The following is a 21,665-nucleotide window of genomic DNA, read 5'->3' on the forward strand; positions in this document are numbered from 1 at the left end:
AAATCCAATTCGTGCACTGTGGCATCACAACTATCCTCAGGGTGAGCCTAGTGGCTTGAAATCACTCGTTTTAGAAAACGTCATGGTTACTTTCCAACAGTGAGAGCATCTAGACCATTCTAAAGATATGCAAACTACTTGATCCATTCAAACCACACTCTACCTCTCTGCACCAAAGGTCCATGAGATAACAGATGGGCATCGGTGATGCTGCAGGACCCTATGAGGTGAAAGACCTTCAGCTATTACCACAGAGTAACTTAGCACGATCAACCCTGTTCTCCCACCAGATTGGCCTTGCCTGGAAATGCCATTCCGAGACCTCATCCCCACTCGGGCCCTCCCATCAGGAACAGAATCCGAGGCAGACACAGCAAGCCCCTTTGACAGGGAAGGCCAAGACAGAGTTTATAGAAAGGAGTGAGAAATTAAAACACTCGAGTCAATCATAAGATTATTAGTTTGCCATTGTTTTAAAGATAACATTTGGCAGTCTGCTCTCTCCACTGGCAGCTTTCACAGAAAACTTAGCTGTCAGGATTTTCCCAATATTTCTTTTAAAATAAATCATTTTATGCTTGCAGACATGCTATGCACATGTAATGAAAATGAGATTGTACTACCCACTAGAAACACTTTTAAGGTTGAAAGGTCTACTTAGCAGATCTACTCTGCCAGCCACACAAGTTTCAGAAGATCACATGTGACTCTTTTTAAAGAGTTCGACTCTTTCATTCACAAGTTGTTTCCCATGGGGTGGAGACGGTTAGCATTAAGGCACTCCGAGATCACTCATACCCAAGCTACGTTTGAGTAACATTTTAAAGCCTTGTAGAATAACATTATTTAGAGGAGATATTTAGAAGAAATAAGGTATGAGAACAAAAAAACCCCTCTACCAATCCAAAGTGCTTTAGAGAGAGTTTTCAATGAAACCTCAGAATGAGCCAGGAAGGGATTAATTACCCCTCTCCCCTTTCATCTCACCCACAGGAGAGCTGAGATACCACACACTTAAGTGCAGTGCCCAAGGTTACTAAGTGAATCAGAAGCACATCTAGGATTATTTCACGGCGCAGCAGCAAAGTTCTATGCTCAGGACAATGCATTTATTCTGAAACACACGTTGAACAAAAGCAAGCGATCTTTATCCCCAGTTGAGTCACGCCTCCTGAACAGTGAATGATTCTGCAGTGTTTTTCGAAAGGCTTGATTTGTGCTAATTTAATAAGGTGGTAAAGTTCCTTGTGCAACTGCGTAAGCAGGAATGTGCAGGCCTCCCTACGCTAGCTCATTGGGATGACACAAGTCCTTCCTAGATGGCTGGAAAGAAAGTCTGCTGGGTCCACCCAGGCTTATTAGCTGACCTTAGCAAGACGGTGTCCTCCCACAACCTAGGATGCAGACACTTAGATATGGAGCAGCTCCTGGCAGACAGGGACCCACAAGCTGAAGTGAATGGACAGGATTCAAACTAGTGTTAAACTGAAAGGTGCTAATTTAAAAAAAAAAAAAACAAACAAACAAAAAAAAAAAACACAACACAACTCTTTTCTTTTACACCTTTTTGAAAATTCCAGGGCAGCTGCTCTCAGGCCGCGTGTTTGTGCCTGTGAGGGAGCCAACCACCTGGGAGATTTGCAGCAAGACCATCTGCTCCCAACCGTGAGAGAGGGCCAGCGGGTTTTCTGGAAAAATAAAGAGAGGGAAAGCCCGAGCACCACCTGTGCATCTTGGGAGCCTCCCTGTGCCAGAGCCAGGAGACCCCTCTGCTCTCACAGGGGATGGAGGGTAGGAAACAGATGGCAGGACTCAGGGAGAAGAGGGATTAGGAGACACAACAACAACAACCCAAAAAAAAACGGAGGATCAACCTACAGAGACAATACAGCTCATGAAAAATAAAAATCTTTTCCAGATGGCAGAGAAAATGAAAATGGGAGAGCCCAAGCATGTGAAACCTTGAGCTTACAATGCTTGTTTCTGCACTTTTCTACTTTGCTCCTCCTGCAGAGGAGAGTGAGTGCCAGCTACACGCAGTGGCCAGTGGATGTGTGGTGAAGGTGGGAAGGGGTAAAACGCACAAGTGCCTTTTTTCCCCCAACTGTAGCAACATCCTGAGTGAGAAAAAGCCCGAATGCTAAATTTACACTATTGAGGCAGTGTTTTGTTATTAACTTTATATTTTATGAACCTTTGTGCCTCCGGAGGATTGTGAAACAAAATGAGGAAGGAAACCAGACATGAAAAAATGCCCCAGTGAGAGTAGACATCTTTTATGTTTTGAATGAAAAACAGTTTCTATAGACACTTATTAGCAAGGACTTTGGGCTCTCTCATTCACAACCTTAACATGTAATTTGAAAAGGGGAAATAAGTAGCAAAGTTTTTTGAAGAGACAGAAATGAGCCCGCTTCAGGCAAATAAAACCTTATTTCCTGAAAAATGTTAAAATCCCCCCCCAATTAACTATGACTGTTTCAAAGGATTAATTGCCAGTTTCCAAATACACTCACTAGTTGTGTTAAACTAAGCATGTCTAGAAACTAAGAAATTAAGCAACACCTCTAAATAGAGTTTCAGGACCAGTACTGTATACTGACATTCCTTGTGTGGGCACATGAACGAGTGGCCATTTACACAGCATGCTAAAAACAGAGGTTAATTATCCATCTGGGTCAGGGCAATCCCAAGCACCGATATAGGCTGGACAGTGACTGCCTTGAGAGCAGCCCTGAAGAAAAGGACTTGAGGGTGCTGGTAGACGAGAGGCTCAACATGAGCCATCAGTGCGCATTAGCAGCCCAGAAAGCCAATCGTATCCTGGGCTGCATCAGGAGAAGCGTGGCCAGCAGGTCGAGGGAGGTGATTCTCCCCCTCTACTCCACTCTCGTGAGACCCCACCTGGAGTACTGCATCCAATTCTGGAGCCTCTACTACAAGAAAGATATGGACGTGCTGGAACGTGTCCAGAGAAGGGCCATGAGGATGATGAGAGGGCTGGAGCACCTCTCCTACGAGAACAGACTGAGAGAGTGGGGGTTGTTCAGCCTGGAGAAAAGAAGGCTCCGGGGAGACCTTATAGTGGCCTAACAGTATCTTAAGGGGGCCTACAAGAAAGCTGGTGAGGGACTTTTTAGGATGCTGGGTAATGGTAGGACTAGAGGGAATGGATTAGAACTAGAGATGGGACGATTCAGACTGGACGTTAGGAAGAAGTTCCGTTAGGAAGAAGTTCTTCACCATGAGGGTGGTGAGACACTGGCACAGGTTGCCCAGAGAGGTGGTGGAAGCCCCATCCCTGGAAGTTTTTAAGGCCAGGCTGGATGGGGCTCTGAGCAACCTGATCTAGTGGGAGGTGTCCCTGCCCATGGCAGGGGGGTTGGAACTAGATGATCTTTAAGGTCCCTTCCAACTCTAACAATTCTACGATTCCATGATAAAAGGTGATTACAGTGATGTGTATAGATGATAAATACGCTGATGATTCTCTTATTGAGCACAGGGGGATTTGTCATGCGGTAATGAACTGAAAAAGATATTCAGCAAGAAAAAAACACGGAGGAAGACAAAAACAGAGGAAATATAATGGTAGCAACTGTGTACTGCACAGTGTACTGAAAAGACTAAATCCTGTAATGTCAGCTGCATCATTCTGCAAGTCAGATTCCTGGGGAAACTTTCTAAATCCTTTAATTAAACTCTCAAGTTTCTTTTCAGCTCCCTGTATTCTAGAAAACAGTCAAAGCCTTCATCTTCCTACAAATATTTTTGCAACTTTTATGCCCATGGCCAAATGAACTGAAGTAGGCAAAATTGCCATGGAACAAAACAATTTAGAGGACATGAAAGCAAGGAAAGCTCCTAAACCCAGCAGACATGTGCCATCTCTATGCAAAATCCCAACTGCTCCTGCAATTTTAGTGGTAGCAGCTCTGTTTTTCCAATAGGCTCATGTTCAAAGCAGAGCTACAGAAACTCTCAATAGTCCCAACTGCTGGGTGCCAAATGGGAGCTAAATAGCAAGAACACCACTCTCAGCTTTAGAGCTGTTCTGTTTATAATTTAATACATGTAACACCACTCTTGGCTGTGTTTTAGAGGGAATAAGCAAAATTTGCAGATAGAACTGGTAAAGACAGCTGTGAAAAACATGTATAGTGAAATGTGGTATTGTTACAAGGAATAAGTCACTGAAATTGCTACAGAGTGAATCATATCAAATGATCTAACAGCTCCCTGGTCTTGGACCTATGGAGTCCATACAGTCATTGGGAGCCTTCCCAGCTCAAACAGTACAAAGCAACACTATTTCTTCCAGGAATGTGGTCACGGGATCAGTTTTTCTTCTGGTCAAGAGGGACCTTTCATTCAGATAACTTACCTACAGGACGGGGAAGGCAAAACTGGGACTTCATCAGTGCCTCTCAGATCCACCCCAGCCCCACAGACCGCCCACACCTCGGTCTCCAGTTCCTAGCGTTGCCCACATTGCCCAGCTCTGCCTCTGCAGATGACCCCCAGCCAGGACTCTCCTCCTTCCCTCTCTGTCCTGGACTGGATCACTGACACACAGAAAGAGGTTTCTCCTCTACCATTCTTGCCTTGAATAACCGTCTCCATCATCTCTTCTCCCCATACTGCTGTCACACCTGGCCTCCTCGCCTGTCTGTCAGCTTTCCCTGGGGTTTCTCTGTATTCATCCCAGAAGCACGGCTTCCCATGCTGATGACCGCTTTGTCTTCGCACCTCTGTTCAATCTGCAGCCCTCCTTTAGCTCTCTCACTGACGGAGAGAATCTCTCATTCCACTTTTTTTCCCCTCCCAAGTGCCCCCAACCTTCCTCTCGCTCCTCTCTGCAAGACCCCAGTAACAAAGACATCAACCTGCCAGTCGCCTGGCCGTTGCTCACCCACACTGCTCACCACAGCCTACACCTTTTTATTTTGGTTTTACTAACTTCTCAGCTTTCTCCTCCCTGTTCCCGAGCTTCCCATCAGCCCTCAGCCAGGTTCCTCTTCCTGAAGTTAAGTTCTAGTTCTCCACTTCTCTAACTGTTCCTTCAGCACATCTTAACCAGTGGTCATCTACCTAAGGGCAAGATTAAGACGAGCTTCTCTTGAGATCCTATCCCTCAGACACTCTCCTTCTTTAATACCTTCTTTGGAGCAAGCAGATCTCAAGTCTTTCTTTGTTCACCACCTTCCTCTGTAGCGTCTAACCTGGGACTGGTTCACAAAGCCATTATAAAATATGGCTAAACAAGAACTTCATATTTTTAATACACACATACCCCATCCATTTTAGACATCCAGAAGTTACATTTTTGCATTCTTTATCCACTCTTTCCATGTTCTGAATAATGCCAATGATATGTCAGTAATGGATAAAATGAATTTTAAAAGACCACATTAAAAACAAAAAAAAAACAAAAAAAACCCCAACACAAAAACACCAAACCACCACATTTTAAAAGATGTCAGAAAGTGAAGCAAAATTTCTGGTTATAATTAAAGGAGCTGGAAGATGGGAACACATGGATGACCAGCATCTTTCCTACAAGGGACAGATCAGGTGCTTTCTTCAAAGAAAGATAGATCCAAAGTGCTGACATAAAACAGCAGGTCAACAATGGGAAATTATAGCTAAATATGGGACAGCTTTCAAGTGTGCAGCTTCCCCAGGAACCAACGCTGTGGTTGCTGCATTATGAGTCTCCTGCCAGCTGTCGCTTGGGAATGGCCATGACGAGAAACCAGCCAGCCTTTTCCATTGACACCTAGCCAGCAGAGGCACTGCCTTGTTGGCCCAGACATCTCTATTCACCAGCACTCTTGATGCTAGCAGCCCAGGCTCTGCCCATTGCCCATATGACTGGGAAAAGCAAAAGCTCTTGTATTTCTATTTTCTCCTTTACCCGTAACAGTAGCCTGTACCAGAGAATTAAGACTGGCATCGCAGACTTTAACCTGCTTGCTGAAGAAGTGGATGCCTTACCCTCAGCTTGATTTTATTGCAGAAGTGCCAAGACTATGAATTTCAGTGATCCAACATCTGTAAGTTAATATTCTTTTCTGATGTAAGCCCTTTTTATTTACATACACACACTACTGCTGCTAAGAGCAGCAAAATAAAGTCTTCTGCCAAGCTTTCTGCCATTTGTTTGTTCTGGAGATGCTGATGACCGTGTCATTCCCCATCACTGCTGACAGGGTTCACGCAGTTTTCCTTCTTTGGTAAAAACAAATACATTGTCCTTTGCACTGGCATGGGGCTCAGGCAGAGACAGAACAGGCATGCAAAACGAAAAGAGTGAAAACCACAGCAACAAAACCTTTCATTTCAGAAATGTGTTTCTAAGGAGAAGTCAACTTAATTTTCAGACTAAACAGCTCTCATTTTGTCTCACCGAAGACACTGGACTCTGGATCATGAGCTCACTGGCTTCCAGGTCACTTTTGATGTGACACCTCATGTGACAGATGTCCTTGCCTAGACAACATGGCCAGACAGATGGTTTTCTCCTTGTCCATTCCCATCCTCACTTCTCCCTATTTGTCATATATGCTTTTTTCTCTCCATCTTCACATATTTATCTTCCCACACTTCATTTACAACAGTTCCTTCACTTTAGGGCAATTCTGCAAGACTTTTCTGGTGTGTACATATTGCCACAACTGAACCGATTATACAGGCACACAGGACAGAAAACCTGGAGGACAAACAATTCTTCTATGGCAGACTGTATCCTGGGTGACTTGCAGCAAGAAGTGAGGAGACACGACTTCCAAGGAAACAGTTGCTGCTCTGGCTTTGGCAAGAACTAACTCACTATCACATGTGTATGTGTATGACGTGCAGACACACATAGATGTTATATTTGTATGTAAAAGTATGTAAATATTACATACAGATACATTAAACTCTGAGTCTCCGATGTACTCAAATATTTGTAGCTTGGCTACAAATACATACAGGTTGTTTAAAAGCATGTTTGTTATTTAAGAAAATTTTAAAAATACAAATTTTATTTATTTTAGCATTTCAGGGAGAGGGGTGAAGCTACTCACCAGAAAGAGGATCTTTGCCTATCATCAAAACATTTGGTAAATTCATTACAATCAGCTGCTGGAGGACTTCCTAAACAAAAGAGAACAACAGGCAAAGTTCAGTGCAAAGGAATTCCAATCAATTACACCACAAAGAATACAGAGCTCCATCGATTACAAAGCTTTTAACATACTGGCAGGTCAGAGGTCGCAAGAGGAAGTCCCACTTGAGAGAGAAACCACTATTTGAAGATGGCATCAGGTTGCACAGCTAACATACACTAATCGCCTCTTTTAACAATGGCTAATATGGAACTTAAAGGGTCCCATGGCACTAATCAGGATAAATGCAGGGCCATGCCAGGCACAGCCATCAGTCATGCCTTTAGCCCAGGCATGACCTGTATTCATTTGATGTTCAAGATACAGCTGCTGTCATGTTTCAGGGCATACAAATGCAGTGGGTTCAAAGGTAGCTAAGCCATTCTGTGAAGTTTGAGTAATTCAAGTAATTGGACAAATTATTTCGTGGGTCTGAGATGTTAATGACAGGCTGGGGAAGTGGGTGTGGGGAAAAGCTATGAACAGACATCTTGCAGTGCTCAGAGAAACTGAATTTAAAGTTCTAGATTTGTTTGCATTGTTTTTAATGGGGAGTAAAACAGATTTAAGTATGTCATGAACCTTTTTTAAAGGTCTTTTTATTTGGGGGGTGACGATGGAAGGGAGGTGCATTGCTTGGTCAGATTCAATATTTAAACATCAGCTGCCTGAAGCTACTCTGAAATGACAGACAGGCTTAAGGGGCAGGAAAGGCTACAAGCCCTGGGGCAGGCAAAATCATAGAATGGTTTAGGTTGGAAGGGCCCTTAAAGACTATCTAGTTCCACCCCCCTGCCATGGGCAGGGACACCTCCCACCAGACCAGGTTGCTCAAAGCCCCGTCCAGCCTGGCCTTGAACACCTCCAGGGATGGGGCAGCCACAGCTTCTCTGGGCAACCTGGGCCAGGGGCTCACCACCCTCAGAGTGAAAAATTTCTTCCTAGTATCTCATCTAAATCTACCCTCTCAAAGGTGGACAAATAAAAACACTGCAAAGGGGACTCTGCATGGTAATACGTTCAGCCGTGCACCCCAGTAACACAAAGACCACAGGAGTACAGTTGTTAGCATCTACCTGCAGCTACCAGCACTCACTTGTGACAATCCAAATAAAACATTTTGCAGGCAAGTATTTCTTTCACATAAAAAGCCTGGGAGGAAAATAGTTGTGCAATTAAAGCACTGTGCTGGTATTCAGGAAACAAAAGGTCTGCACATACAACTCTACCAAATGTCTGGCAGGCGCCGTTTCCCTGCTTGTCTCCATTTCCAAGCCCACCTCCAGGCCACCGAGAGGGCAGAGGCACTGGTCCTGGCAGAGTACTGGGAGCCAGGGGAAGAAGTGCTGCAGCCCAGAAATGCATTTCCCGAAACAATCACCCATTCACCCAAACACTTCCCCCTCCAAGTTACCCCATTGTTATTTCTCTCCTTTCAAAGTTACCATAGGAGGAAAATTAATCCTGATTGAAAGAGGAAATACTTCAGTGAGCCTGCAGCATTTGATAAGTAATCAGAGTGGATACTGTAAAAAAAAAAAATTTTTTTTGGACATAATTAATTTTTTGTCCTCTGATCCATACCCAAAACATACTCCTTCGCAGTTCCTCTTTTGGATAAAGCAGAAATATCTCAGTGTCACAGGGGTTTTGGTACTGTTAAGAAAGAAGGCTCCGTAGACCTTCATATGATGTGAAGTTTGGCTAATGCGAACAAAGCATTCACTGAGTCGTTAGCCAAATGCATTTTAGAATTTGTGCATTTGAGCATGGCTAAACAAAGGTTTACTTGCACACTGTTACAGGTGCAAAATTTACTGGATTTAATAGCACAGGGCTGGACTGCGATATCTTGCTATGACAAAACAGCATGGCATTGAGGCTTTAAACCAAAAAAAAAAAAAAAAAAAAAAATCAGAATTTGCATACACCGAAGTATTGAGCTTTAACCAGCAATTTCCATGGCAAAAAAAAAAAAAAAAAAAAAAAAAAAAAAGAATTGTGCTTCCAGTCAGCCAGCGTGTGGAGCGGCACTGAGGCAGGAATGCATAAGGAATTTGCGTTGTCTTTGTGTAATCATCAGATCGCTAGCTATTTAACTGGCAGACACAAAAGACATTACAGCTAACCTTTATGCCGTTAACACTCCCACGAGCTCCTTCTGTAAAATTATTTGAGTACACCATCCAACATAGCCACGACCAAACGCCCTCGCAGCTGCTTGAACTTAGTATTTTCTGGCAAGAATCCGACAGTCACCGAACACAAGCAGAAATGGCCCCGAGCCTGCAAAGAGTCATTTCTTAATTCGGATTGAAAGATTCAAATTGTTGCAAGAGGTGATACTCCGACCTGTTTATTTTTAAACTAAATTATTTAAACAGATAATGATCTTTATTGTTCTAAACACCTTCACCTTCAGACTAGTGCTTGTGATGGTAATACCTAGCCTTTGCACAGTGCAGCTCACTGTGGGTGTCAACACTCTAAAGGAAGGTCAATGTCATCACTCTCCTTTTTCAAGATAAGGAAAGTGAGTCACAGAAACAAAGTCCCTTCACTTTAATAAACTATGGTCTGTTAACAGAGATGTACCAGTGAACCATCCACTCACACAGCTACAAGTGCAAGATAAAATGTGTTAACTGAAAACTCTTACACTGACACTGATGAATTTAGCTCAGATTTTGTCCAGGCTAAAAACACAGAAAGTTAATAAGGCTTAGCTGACACCCAGTGAGTGACTCAGTAGCTGGGATAATGTGACCGTGTCCCACGCACATGGCTTAAAATCCCACATCTCGAAACACAACCAAAGTCCCCTCCCCTAACAGCAAATCAGTAATTCTTCAACTTCTATCTGCCTGTTGATCTTTTCTTGTCTTCCTTATCTGAAGCAGCAGTAACACAGGTTGACAAGCAAAATGCTGTGCCTGGCATCTCCGCTCCCCTCACGTCTTACCATCCCACCACGAAGCCCCTGTGAAATCAAACTTGGCCTTCGGGCAGGGAGCTGGGCTGTGAGCGCCTCTCAGATGGCACCAAGCATCAAAGGGCTTCACAGACCCGATCAGCTCCACTGGACACCGGCTGAACCTGGACGTAGAATCACAGAATTGTCCAGGTTGGGGGGGAACCTTTAAGATTATCGAGTCCAACCTAACATGCTGCTGAAGCCCAGCCAGCAAAAGAAATGGAAGATAAAATGCAACATTTCCCCATAAGGGCAGCAAGTTATTGTATTATATAAAAGGATGCTGTTATGCTTAAAATCAAACCTAGCTGCGAGACACTGCAGCGGTGGCAGAGATGACATGGACATGTCCTTCTTCCTCAGGGGACCAGCACAGCTAGGGGCAGCACACCCAGGCAGGAGCTGCTGCAGAGCAATGCCGAGTTTTCAAACACTAAATAGCCCACAAACCCCACGGTACTCCAGAGAGCAACTGTACAAGCAAAAAAAAAAACCCTAATTCCTCCTGTGAGAAACCTTTTAACCATTTTCACAGCACAACCAAAGCTTGGTTAAAACAGCAAAGGTTACAGCAACAACATATGGTAACAATTTCCCTGATTATGAGAACAATTAGTATCTGAGCTGCTAGCTTTACACCTAGACCATTAACCAACTCGGAGGCCGGCTACTGCAAGTCAGGAATTACCTCCCTCAGACTATCATTTGCCCCCCTTCCCTTTTTTTTTTTCTTTTTCTTTTTTTTTTTTTTTTTTAATTGTTGCTACTGAGATTTCCATAAAAAAATAATGTTAGTATCAAAGCGTTATTTAGGGAATCCAATTCAAACCAATTGATTTGGATTGAATTCAATTCAATTAACTGAATTGAATTAATTCAGGCATTAGTGCAGCACCTGTAGGTGCCTGAAATGTTCCTCTACAAGATCAGGATATCATAAGCTTGAAGAGATTTGTCCAAAATCTCCACTCCTTTGACAGCAGCGATGGTTGCAAGAATGGATGCTTCTAGATTGCAAAATATAAACATTGGCAGCCCAGTCTTACGCTATTTGAGCCAGATCAGTAGATAAAGCTCACAAAGGTTTCTGCGTGCAGAGTTAAGTGTCCCTGTATGGAGCGGGAGGCCTTCTAAGGGATGGGCAAACTGGGTGTCGGGTCCTTGCTCACTGTGCCTGCTGTGTTTGCCTGCAGAGCAGCTGGGCAACAAGAGAGACGCTGCCTGCGCCGGGGGAAGTTTGGCTGGAAGCAGCTAGGGTGCCAGTCCTGGAGTGCCCAAGGATTCAAAAACTACCTAGAAATCATGAGGTTAAACATAAATAAATTCTGTGCTCTCATTAGCAGCCTTCTAGCATCTAAGCCCCTGCTGCACAACTACTTCACATCTGCAAGCTCTTTGCAATCACTTTGCTAAGAAAGGAGCTTAAAAAAAAAAAAAAAAAAGAGCCAAAATTCCTCCACACTGATTCTAGCAGTCAAGGGTTTTAGGAAAAATCGAGGCATGTACAAGATTCAGGATAAAGTTCTAAGCACTTAGGCTTATTAAAAGCATGAACAAACATATTCATTCCCTCCATCTAAAAAGTTTCTAACTCGTTTCTGGAGTGCGGAGGCACATTTTACCTATTCTTTTTATCCTTCCAAGATTACACACACACACCGTTTGCTCTGTCTCAGATCACCCGAAGAGGTGCAGGGGCAGCTCTCGCTCTCCAGTCACTGTGGTCACATATTAACCTTTTATTTACCTGTAACGGGGTAACCGGGCCCCTTGTAATTTTGTAGGAACAAAGTCTCCTTGGTCCATACTACACTTCAATACACATTTGCTTCTTAAAGATCCACGTGCAACAGCATGGAATAAAACAGTCTTAAAGTATTATTCTTGGTTGGATTTTTAAGTGCCAATGTAAGCGTGTCAATGGCCCTTGCAAACAATGCATCGTTTGGAAAGGAGTAGGGAAAATTGTCCTTTCCACGGCTGAGAGACCAGGCAAATACAAACTCTACACAAAAACTTGCCCCTGCGCTGCAGTACAGCATTAGCGTAGAGTAACTACCAGCTTCTCATGCAGAATTAAATTAACCTCTGCCTGAATCCTAAACAAGGAGTGAGTACTAAATAAATTATGTAGGAAGAGCGGCGGTCTACCGGCCATTGTAATTCAATGCTCAAGCCAAGCAATTCCATTTAAGTATATTGCTTGGCTATAAAATGCTAATTGCCCAGCTGACTGGAAGCCAAATGGTACTTTCCTACTTAAAATGCCCACGAGGAAAAACCATCATCGGCTTTAGTTATCCCAGCAAGAGCAAACACTACCTCGCCAGGGAATCTTGCTTACATTGCGGCAGCAACTCCAGCCACTGGAGCGGGGAAGTTCAGCAGAGCCAACATCTTCCTCCCTTAACCTCAGTATGGATCTGATCTCACCAACACCCCCAGAGTGGGAAACATTTGCTCAAGGAGAGACTACATGCTATAGATAAGGTCTCAGCAGGAGTCAGGGGCCATCTGCACCGACCAGCTCAGAGCCCCCCAGCACTGGGATGGGGTGGCAGCTTTATCCCTACGCACCTTCACGTCCCTTTGGATGCTGCCACAAAGAGAGGATGCGAGCTGCGTTTCCCAGGCAAGGTGCACTCCAAGTCCAAGGGACAACCCAACTCAAGCTCCTGTGGGATAAGAACTCTAAGGAAGAGTGAATACTCAGGCTAATGAACAAGTTTTAACATTAACACATACTTTAAACAGCAAATTGAGACACAACGGTTGGTCTTCAAATATGTTTTTTGCAAAGTTTCCTTTTTTTTTTGAATAGTAATGAAAACAAGTTATTCTGCAGCCTACAACAAGGAGGTTATGTTCTAAAAGAAAAAAAAATATTCATCTTCCAACACATATATAAACAATTTTTTCAAGTTTTTTTTTTTTTGTTAATTTTGCTATGATTATCTGAGGAATTATTAATGGTGTCAGGGAAATAGCAAGATTCTCTAAACTGTTCAAGAAGGTCCCATAAAAGATTAGACAAGATGAAACAAGTAGTTGCAGGGGAATGACAAGGAAGTGAAACGCAAACAGATCTTTTATGGAGATGTTTTCCATGTACATCTTACCACGCGAGCACGCCTGATGACACTATGCATGTGACTCAGTACTCACTGTTTCCCTGCCAACACATTATATACATGACAAAATTTGATTAAGAACTTCGCTCATCTCTGCAACAATTGCATTTGTTATGTGACAGACTAGAGGATTAGCTGTCTTTAAAGGGATTTTTTTTTTTCCCCTGAAAACCAGCAAATTACAAAACACACTTCTAAAGACCCTTCAAGTGGAAGCCCAAAAGCCACTAAAATAACTGTTGCTTCATCTGCTGAAAATAATCAGTTCTGACAATCGTAGACTGGAATCTCAGTGGGAGGGGATGTGAAGGAATCATACCTAGTCTTAGCCACACTCAGCCTGTGCGGGGTGCGGATAACCCACCAAATGACAGGAATACACTCGATGTAGAAATATACCACGTAAAAACAGGTTTTATTAAAAAAAAATAATAAAAATCACACATATGCAATTTGGATGGCACATAATAGAGTATCATATAAAAAAAAAACCCTAGAATGGACCCATGCACAGTTATCCATCCAATTCACTGTTACGGTTCAGGTTTTGTTGTTTGTATTAGAGAAGTGCAGAGGTCCCAGCCAGGAGCAAAACCTCACCCGCTGCAAGCTGTACAAATACTCAGTGAGACATCCCTGGAACAGAGAGCTTGAAAAATATATGCGAGGCATCAGTAGGCTGATGAAAAAAAATCGTAACAAGCAACAGAGGAAGGAAATGAAAATAGGATTCCGTGGTTATAATGTGATCCATTGTGCACATTCTCGCTGCTTTATGAACTGGTTAAATGAACTGCTCCAGGCTGGCACAGAACTAAATCACTCCAGACAACAGAGGGCAAGGCGAGCAAGGCAAGACCTGCTGAAAACGTTTGCTTGAAGATCAATTCAAATTCTTTATAGTGCACATTGTTCGCATTGTATAACAAAGGTTATATGTATATTTAAATACAGGTATTTTTATAAAACAAGTTAAAAGTATTTTAGGACACAACTAGTTTTACTTCTAGACCAGTGGAATAAATAATGGAGACGCTGCCACCCCCACATCTATCAGTTGCAGAGGAAATAATTAAAAAATTTTAATCAAACTAAGTACAAAAATGTACATTTACTTCTAAAATATGAAATGAAATGCTCAATGGCTACATAGCAGCAGATTTCCTACCCTAGTTTCACTGACTCCAAGATGAATCACTTATGTTAATAGAACACACAGCTCTGTGGTTGTGCCTAGTGGCAATGTTGATTTGACCCAGAGAGGAGAAAATCCAATTGTGGAGCACTGTGTTCTCCTGCTTTTATTGCCAGCAGCACCTTTGACTAATTTACCTACTTTGCGGAAAATAAAAAGGCTATTGACTTATCCTCAACTTCTCTCTTCAAATCACATGCAAGTGACTTTACATGTTTATAATAGTATCCAGACAAATTACTCTTGACTTCTATTTTATCTCACCTCAGATTTGTCCTGGGGTGGTTTATGCAGTAACAGGGAACACGAAATGTGCTGTGTTAAAGGCCTGTCACTTGGCATTACAAATATAACCAGCTAAAATGCAATCCATCTGTTCAACACGCTTCCAGCTAATCTGTGGTGGTCTCTAAGGACCATAATAAATTAGCCTAACACATATTAAAAAGAAACACCACAGACCATCAGAACAGACTTCTGAATTCTCTGAAACCCAGCACCAAAGACGCTCAAGTTTTCCCATACACAGTTTGAGCCTGTTTCGCTGGGATAATAAAGCCAGAAGTTTTCACGTCAAACTCTCAAACTGAGCAACTATATTTCAGCTTTTAACACTGATCCCTGATACCAAAGCACATTAGCCATGCAGCGCTCTGAGGTACAAACTCTGCTCCACTGCCCTCAATCGCTGGAGTGAAAAAATTTACAATATTAAAATACAGCTTCCCATTAAGAAACAAACACCAACCCAATGAAAGTATTTATAGGAAAACTACACACAAGATGTGTTTTCTACCATTTCTCTTATTACAAGTATTTCTAAAACTTGGGGGTTTGTTTATATGGAACAGACACAGTAAACACCTAACTGGGCACACGATACTAGTTCACATAAAACTGAATTTGTTACTACAATTTCTACACTGCCATGAAGAAGTGCAAAAATAATTAGCCTCAGGCAAGCATATAGTGAGTTGTGGGGCTTATTTAGAGGTTCAGAGCTACAGATCTGCATTGCAACTTCAACACCGCAATACAAGTCCCTGCCTCTGAAAAAGTACCAAGAACTCCAAAGCAGCTGCCAACCGCTGGAGTGACCACCATAACGCAATGCCTGAAACAGCAGCAGCTGAAAATACAGGAATACAAAGGAGTTAAGAGACAGGAAGATGTAGGAATATGTTACACATCATAGTGATACTGCTTTCCTGAAGACAAATAATGAGGAGAGGCTACATAGTTTAAATGTACACACATTTTGCACTTTTGCCAGCATCATCAAGTCATTAATTAGCATAAACATTGCTTGAAAGAGAATGATGCATCTTAGGGAAAACTCTAAAATAATCTGTAAATTCCAGAAGAGCACGGAGGCATGTGTAACAAGAACTGTTTCGAGGTCCTCTAGTACAAATACTGAAAAGCCAAATCAAAGCCATCAAAGTTTAAGTAATAAAACAAATTAGTGAAACTAAGAAAAAAATTAATAAAGCAGGGAGAGGACACACACAAGAATTCCTTGTTATGAACAATATTTTGGTAGTGAACAGAAGGCCTACCAGATGCGATCAAGCTTAATGTGAGTGTATGAGTCAAATTTCATCAGTGAGTAAGGGTAACAGAAGTAAAACAAACAGCCGGGTTGGCTCTTATTAACCTGATACTCCTGCGCCCTGTTCAAAGCAGGAACTCGCTAATTGTAATTGTCAATCAGTCCCCAAAGGAAACAAGCTGCTTTACCCCTGCCACTCTTATTAATGCCGAGTAACACCTTACTGTCCCAGTAGCCCTCTTGACTGCCATGGGGTCAGCTTGGAGAACAGTATTGTTAGCAGAAGGTGCCATGCCTCGCCTTCATTATGTCCAAACACCCTTGGAGCTGCCCAAATATAAGGGTAGTTAAATGCTTAGAAACAAGCACAAACATGCTCGGTCTTTCCAGGATAATACTCCCTGAACAAACAAGATTTAATTCATGTTACATTGGTAAACCATTTCGAGAAACTTGAATGAATGGTACTGGAGAAACGCAGAAAACGACACTCAGAAACTGCATACCAGTAAATACATGGGCAGCATTCAGGCAGTGATGACCAAACAGAGATTTTATGGGATAAAACACGTAGGTTATTGGTCAACACTGCTCATTTTGAAATGCACGAAAAACTTTCAGTCTAACCTCAAGAAAAACTCTAATCCCAAGACAATTTTTTCTCCCAGCAAAGAAAAGGGTTGTGACAGTGCTTGAGGAATACCAGCGAGAGAAGTCAGCAAATGGTCTGTTAGCACTAATCCAACCCTCTCCCCGCAACCCCTAACATGTACATCAATGTGAAAGAAAAAAAATAATTAAGTTTAATTTAAACTGATTAATTTCCAAAAGCTTATTTAAAAGTAATTTCCAAAAGCTTATCTAAAGATTTTTAACCATGAGTTTCCAACAAGCTTAAACCTTCTTGTGCTTGAGCAGCTTATGGGCAACTTAGTATTGAACAACAAATGCATGTTTTAGAAAGCACACAAACAGTCACTATGCCATCAGTTTATTATCCAGCTTCAACAGAGGACAGCAGCATGGGCAAGAGAGAGGTCCTTGTGGCATTTGCAGACAACCATGGAAAAATCCATGTTGGATTTACAGAAGAGGAAAGTTTTCATCTGGTCTGAAGGGAAGACAGCAAGGGTAGAGGGAAAAGCCATCCCACTCTGCAGGGATGTCCAGACAGTAAGATGCTATGGGACAAGTGATGAGGATGGGGAAGTACAGGGAGGGAAAGCTTTTATTGATAACGTCTGTAGGTTAAAAAAAAAAAAAAAAAAAAGGAGCTCACATATGCTACTCATCTGCTTTCTCGCTCATCTCCTGCAACAACCTGATCTTCTCATCACTGAGACCTCCCTCTTGCAGGCAAACCCCTGTTACCAACCAGTTACCAAGGGCACTAAAAACTCAAATATCAGTAACATAGAGAGAGAGTCCTCGCAGTTCAGGGATGCCCCTGTCAAATACTCCTAGAAAACTTTAAGGGCTATCATTGCCGGTTAACGTTACGAGCTTTCTAATTCTTCTGAAGCAGGACTTATATCCAACATCATTACCTCAACACAGAATCACAGAATCTTCATGGTTGGAAAGGACCTTTGAGATCAGAGTCCAACCATACACACATCCAAAAAAAATACAAATAAATAAATCACAAACCACCACAAACAAACAACCTACAATCTCTGCCACTAGAGCACACGTATCACCGCATTACCAGCATCATCTAATTTACCCAATATCAACAAGTTCAAGAAACACCCAGACAGTTCCTAGCCAGATCTGCCGCTGTAGCAACAGCCTGCAAATTTTTTCTTGAGGTGGGTAAAGGGAGAAGCTTCAAGTCAGACCAGATGGTTCTTCCACACACCAACATACAGTGGTGTTTCTTTTTCTAGCCAATAGATTGCCCCAGGCAAGTAACGTACAACAGATTCCGAAGGACGTCAATGCTTCTTGCACTGTGCAGGTGGAGAAGCTACAGTAAAATCCCAAAGTAACTCCAAGCATCCTTGTGAAAGAAAACACTCCCAGCGTTTACCATATCAATCACCAGTTTTCCCATTAGCACTGTGCTGCAGTTGTAATAAGGAAAGAAAAAAGAAAGAAAAAAAAAAAGAGGAGAGAGACCATGCAAACTAGCAGTGGTAACAGTGAATAAAATGGGAGAGGAAATGGGGGCCATGTCCTCAAAATAGCCTCTGGGCCTCCCATCATTCCCTTTCTGGATTTTCTACACTTACTTCTTTTCAACAGCAAACAACCTTTCTCTCTGCAGAGTTCGCGTGTCCCACTTGGAGGAGGGAAAAGCTACCTACAGGGAGGAGACAGAGTCATTTACAGTTGACACTTGGCTATTCACAGAGTTTACTGCCAATAACTTGCACCTCAGCAGAGCCAGGTCAGGCATAACGCACAGGCAATGCCCAGGTCAGGCTGCCAGGAACAGCCTCCCTGGTTTTCCCAACTTATTGCCACCGAGAAGGTGACAGGGGAGCCTCCTCCTCAGTCACACCCCAAGGAGACCTTTCACTAGCATCTGATCCCTTAGTAAACTGCCAGACTGGAGCTACCATGACAAAAAGGGATGCTGCTTCACAATGCTTAGCCCTCAGCAGCCACCCAAGGCAAGCGGGTCCGAGAGGGTACCTGGAGCAGCCCCATTACATTCTCAGCCCAGGACACCGGGTCCCACCCTGTGCCACCCCCACCTCAGCCAAGTTCACTTGTTGCCCCCGCCTTTTGGGCACCACATAGTAACAGAAACACTATGCTCTAGAAGAAATGGATATACACACATGTATCTATATAGAATCATAGAATGGTTTAGGTTGGAAGGGACCCTGAAGATCACCTAGTTCCAACCCTCTGCCCTGGGCAGGGACACCTCCCACCAGACCAGGCTGCTCAAAGTCCTGTCCAGCCTGGCCTTGAACACCTCCAGGGATGGGGCAGCCACAGCTTCTCTGGGCAACCTGGGCCAGGGGCTCACCACTCTCACAGTAAAGAATTTCTTAGTAATGTCTCATCTAAATCTCCCCTCTCTCAGTTTAAAACCATTTCGTCTTGTCCTATCGCTACACTCCTCAATCAAGAGTCCCTCCCCAGCTTTCCTGGAGCCCCTTTAGGGACTGGAAGGGGCTCTACGATCTTCCCGGAGCCTTCTCTTCTCCAGGCTGAACAACCCCAACCCTCTCAGCCTGTCCTCACAGCAGAGGGGCTCCAGCCCTCTGATCGTCTTCATACATATCTATACATATACACACACATACATATACACATATAGTTCTGCATTATCTTTAAGTTTCTGCTACTCTTCCCTGCTATTACTCTGGAATTACTACACCTGCTCAAACCTGGGACAATCAAAATCTTTCTGGAAACACCACTGGATTTTCTATACATAAAACTGTCCCACGTTCAAACATTCAGAGTCCCATGGCTCAGCAGCGACAGCATTGGGAGTTTTACCCCACACCACACAGCAACAAACTTCTTAAACACACAACACTAAAAAGTCTGCCAAACTGATAAAGAAAAAGTGTGATACTGTGTACTTGATAAAATTTAAAGTTAGTCTTTAGGGGTCAGGAAAATTCAGTTATTCAAGTTACTTCGACTCTGAGAAATTACACAAAAAAAGAGTTGCTCCAATACTTCCTTTTTAAAAAAAAAAAAAAAAAAAAAGAGAGAGTGAAAGTGAAAACTCAAACATTTCGAACAAGCATGGAAAACCACAACACAAGGTGCTGTGGTACATTCAGGTTTTAAATCTGCAATCATTAAATCCTCCCTTACGACAGATTCATCCTCTATACACTTAAAAAACCCAGTCACCTTCCACGTTCTATTTCACCCATGTGCAAGAGAGAAAGCCAATAAAAACTAATGGTGAAAACCCACCGAGCCACAATGAGTCCACAATTCAAGCAGCAGTTAATGTCGCAGGATAACAAAAATCTCCTCACTATCGCAACTGCACAGCAGAGGAAATATTTCATATTCAAGCAGAAAGAGAGTTATGGGGAAAAAAAAAAAAAGAAAAAAAAAAAGGGAAAAGTCACTACCAACAATTTCACCTACACACAGAACAGGAAACAGCCAGTGTCCCCCTGTGCTAGCTGCTAGGTAAAATTTCTTTACCAATGGTGACCCAGGCCATGCATTCACATACACAGGCATACTGGCACGTGCAAACACCCTCTCAAGAAGAATTTTCAGTCTTGCCATTCCTTAGCAGTGCTCCTTTAAGTAATCAAAATGACTGATTAACCCCGCTTAATACAATCTGTGTAATCTACTGTGAATCTTGCAGATAACTCATAACTGTTAACATTAATTAACCCAGCAGAGCTTTACACTTCTTGCTCCCCCACCAGCCTCATACTGCAGACCTCAATTTAAGAGTTCTCTTTCACAACGGCCCTAGCAGACAGCTCAGGCAGAGTTAAGCCGCAATGGCGAGCTTCTGATGGAGAAAATCTGGTTAAATAATTGATGTGTATTTTTAAAGTAGACTTTTCTTCATCAGTACTCAACAGCAGTCAAGGCAAACTTAACGTATACAACACCCTGGGAATATCCATGATATCATAAGAAAAGATGTAAAGGGTGCAGTTGCATCCTGGAAGATCATGTCTTTATGCCATGTGTCACAGAAACAGAGGTAAGCTGTGTCACTATGTTATTATTAACATTCAGGAAAGATTAACATCTAATACTCCTGGTATGCCAGTTTTAAAGCTTCTGACCACTGGATTTTTTATGTCAACAAAACACAATTTCCTCTTAAGCTGTGACGGTAAGTGTTTTCCTGAAAGCAAATCTCATCTATCATGTGCTCATACAAAAGCCTCACCTGTAACTGAAAGAAAAAGTGACTCTCAAGACCTCGTATTTACTGAGGAAGAGCTTAAAAACAGTCACGAGTGTTTCAAAACGAGCAAGAGCCCGCAGACACAAGGAGCTGCTCTGGCTACAGGCAGAAAAAGCAGAACTACGCACACTACCAAAAATCTTTTGCATTACTAGTGTCATTTTTCAACTATACTTCTTAATCTTCAGTGTCCTTTAATGGCGCATGAAGGTGGCAATCGTTTCTGGGCCATTTCTAAGCTGCCTCACATGTGGGTCCTATCCCTTACCTACATCAGCAGAGCTCAGGTTTACTATTTAAGCAACACAATCGAGGGAAACTTAATATGGCGAATCGAGTGACTTGCGCTCCCTATCAGCCAGATCACAAAACAAGAGCAGTGCCACAGTGATGGGCCGGCCTCTCAACTGGCTGAAAGCGGAGGAGGGGAAGGTAAATCCCCAGAAATATGCTCCAGGCAAAAGCGACTCAAGCCTCAGGCTGCAGAGAGCAGCAACACCTCCTCCGGTCTAGCACATTTGGACTGCATAGCTCTGTAAAAATAGAAATTACACAAAAGTTTGTATTGTTGTTGCAACTCCTGAGCAGCAGATCTAAGCCCAGCAGCGTTCAATGCATGCCAAACCTCCTCGGTGGCCTGGAAGAAGCCTGACTCCTAGAAGCAGCCTCAGAGGAAGTTTTAAGGGGCACTAGAATCAGAGAAAGGCAGCACAAGCACTGTTTGATCAGCAGAGAGCGTTTACACCCTTCACCTTGGTGAAGCACAAAACCTTGGCAAGGAGATCAAGCCATACA

The 21,665-nt window shown here is 42.9% G+C and overlaps 1 protein-coding gene across 2 annotated transcripts in view; it reads right to left on the reverse strand.

The window, feature by feature from the left end:
* The window catches only part of CCDC88C (coiled-coil domain containing 88C), a 100,149-nt gene that overhangs the window by 52,798 nt on the left and 25,686 nt on the right, over positions 1–21,665 (reverse strand). For both annotated transcript variants that reach the window (XM_063332529.1, XM_063332528.1), the window contains exon 4: positions 7,071–7,140. In XM_063332529.1, the coding sequence (XP_063188599.1) occupies positions 7,071–7,140 (70 nt within the window). The remainder of the gene's footprint in view (positions 1–7,070; positions 7,141–21,665) is intronic.

This window comes from Chroicocephalus ridibundus, chromosome 4 (assembly GCF_963924245.1).
Source record: "Chroicocephalus ridibundus chromosome 4, bChrRid1.1, whole genome shotgun sequence".
Lineage (NCBI taxonomy): Eukaryota > Metazoa > Chordata > Aves > Charadriiformes > Laridae > Chroicocephalus > Chroicocephalus ridibundus.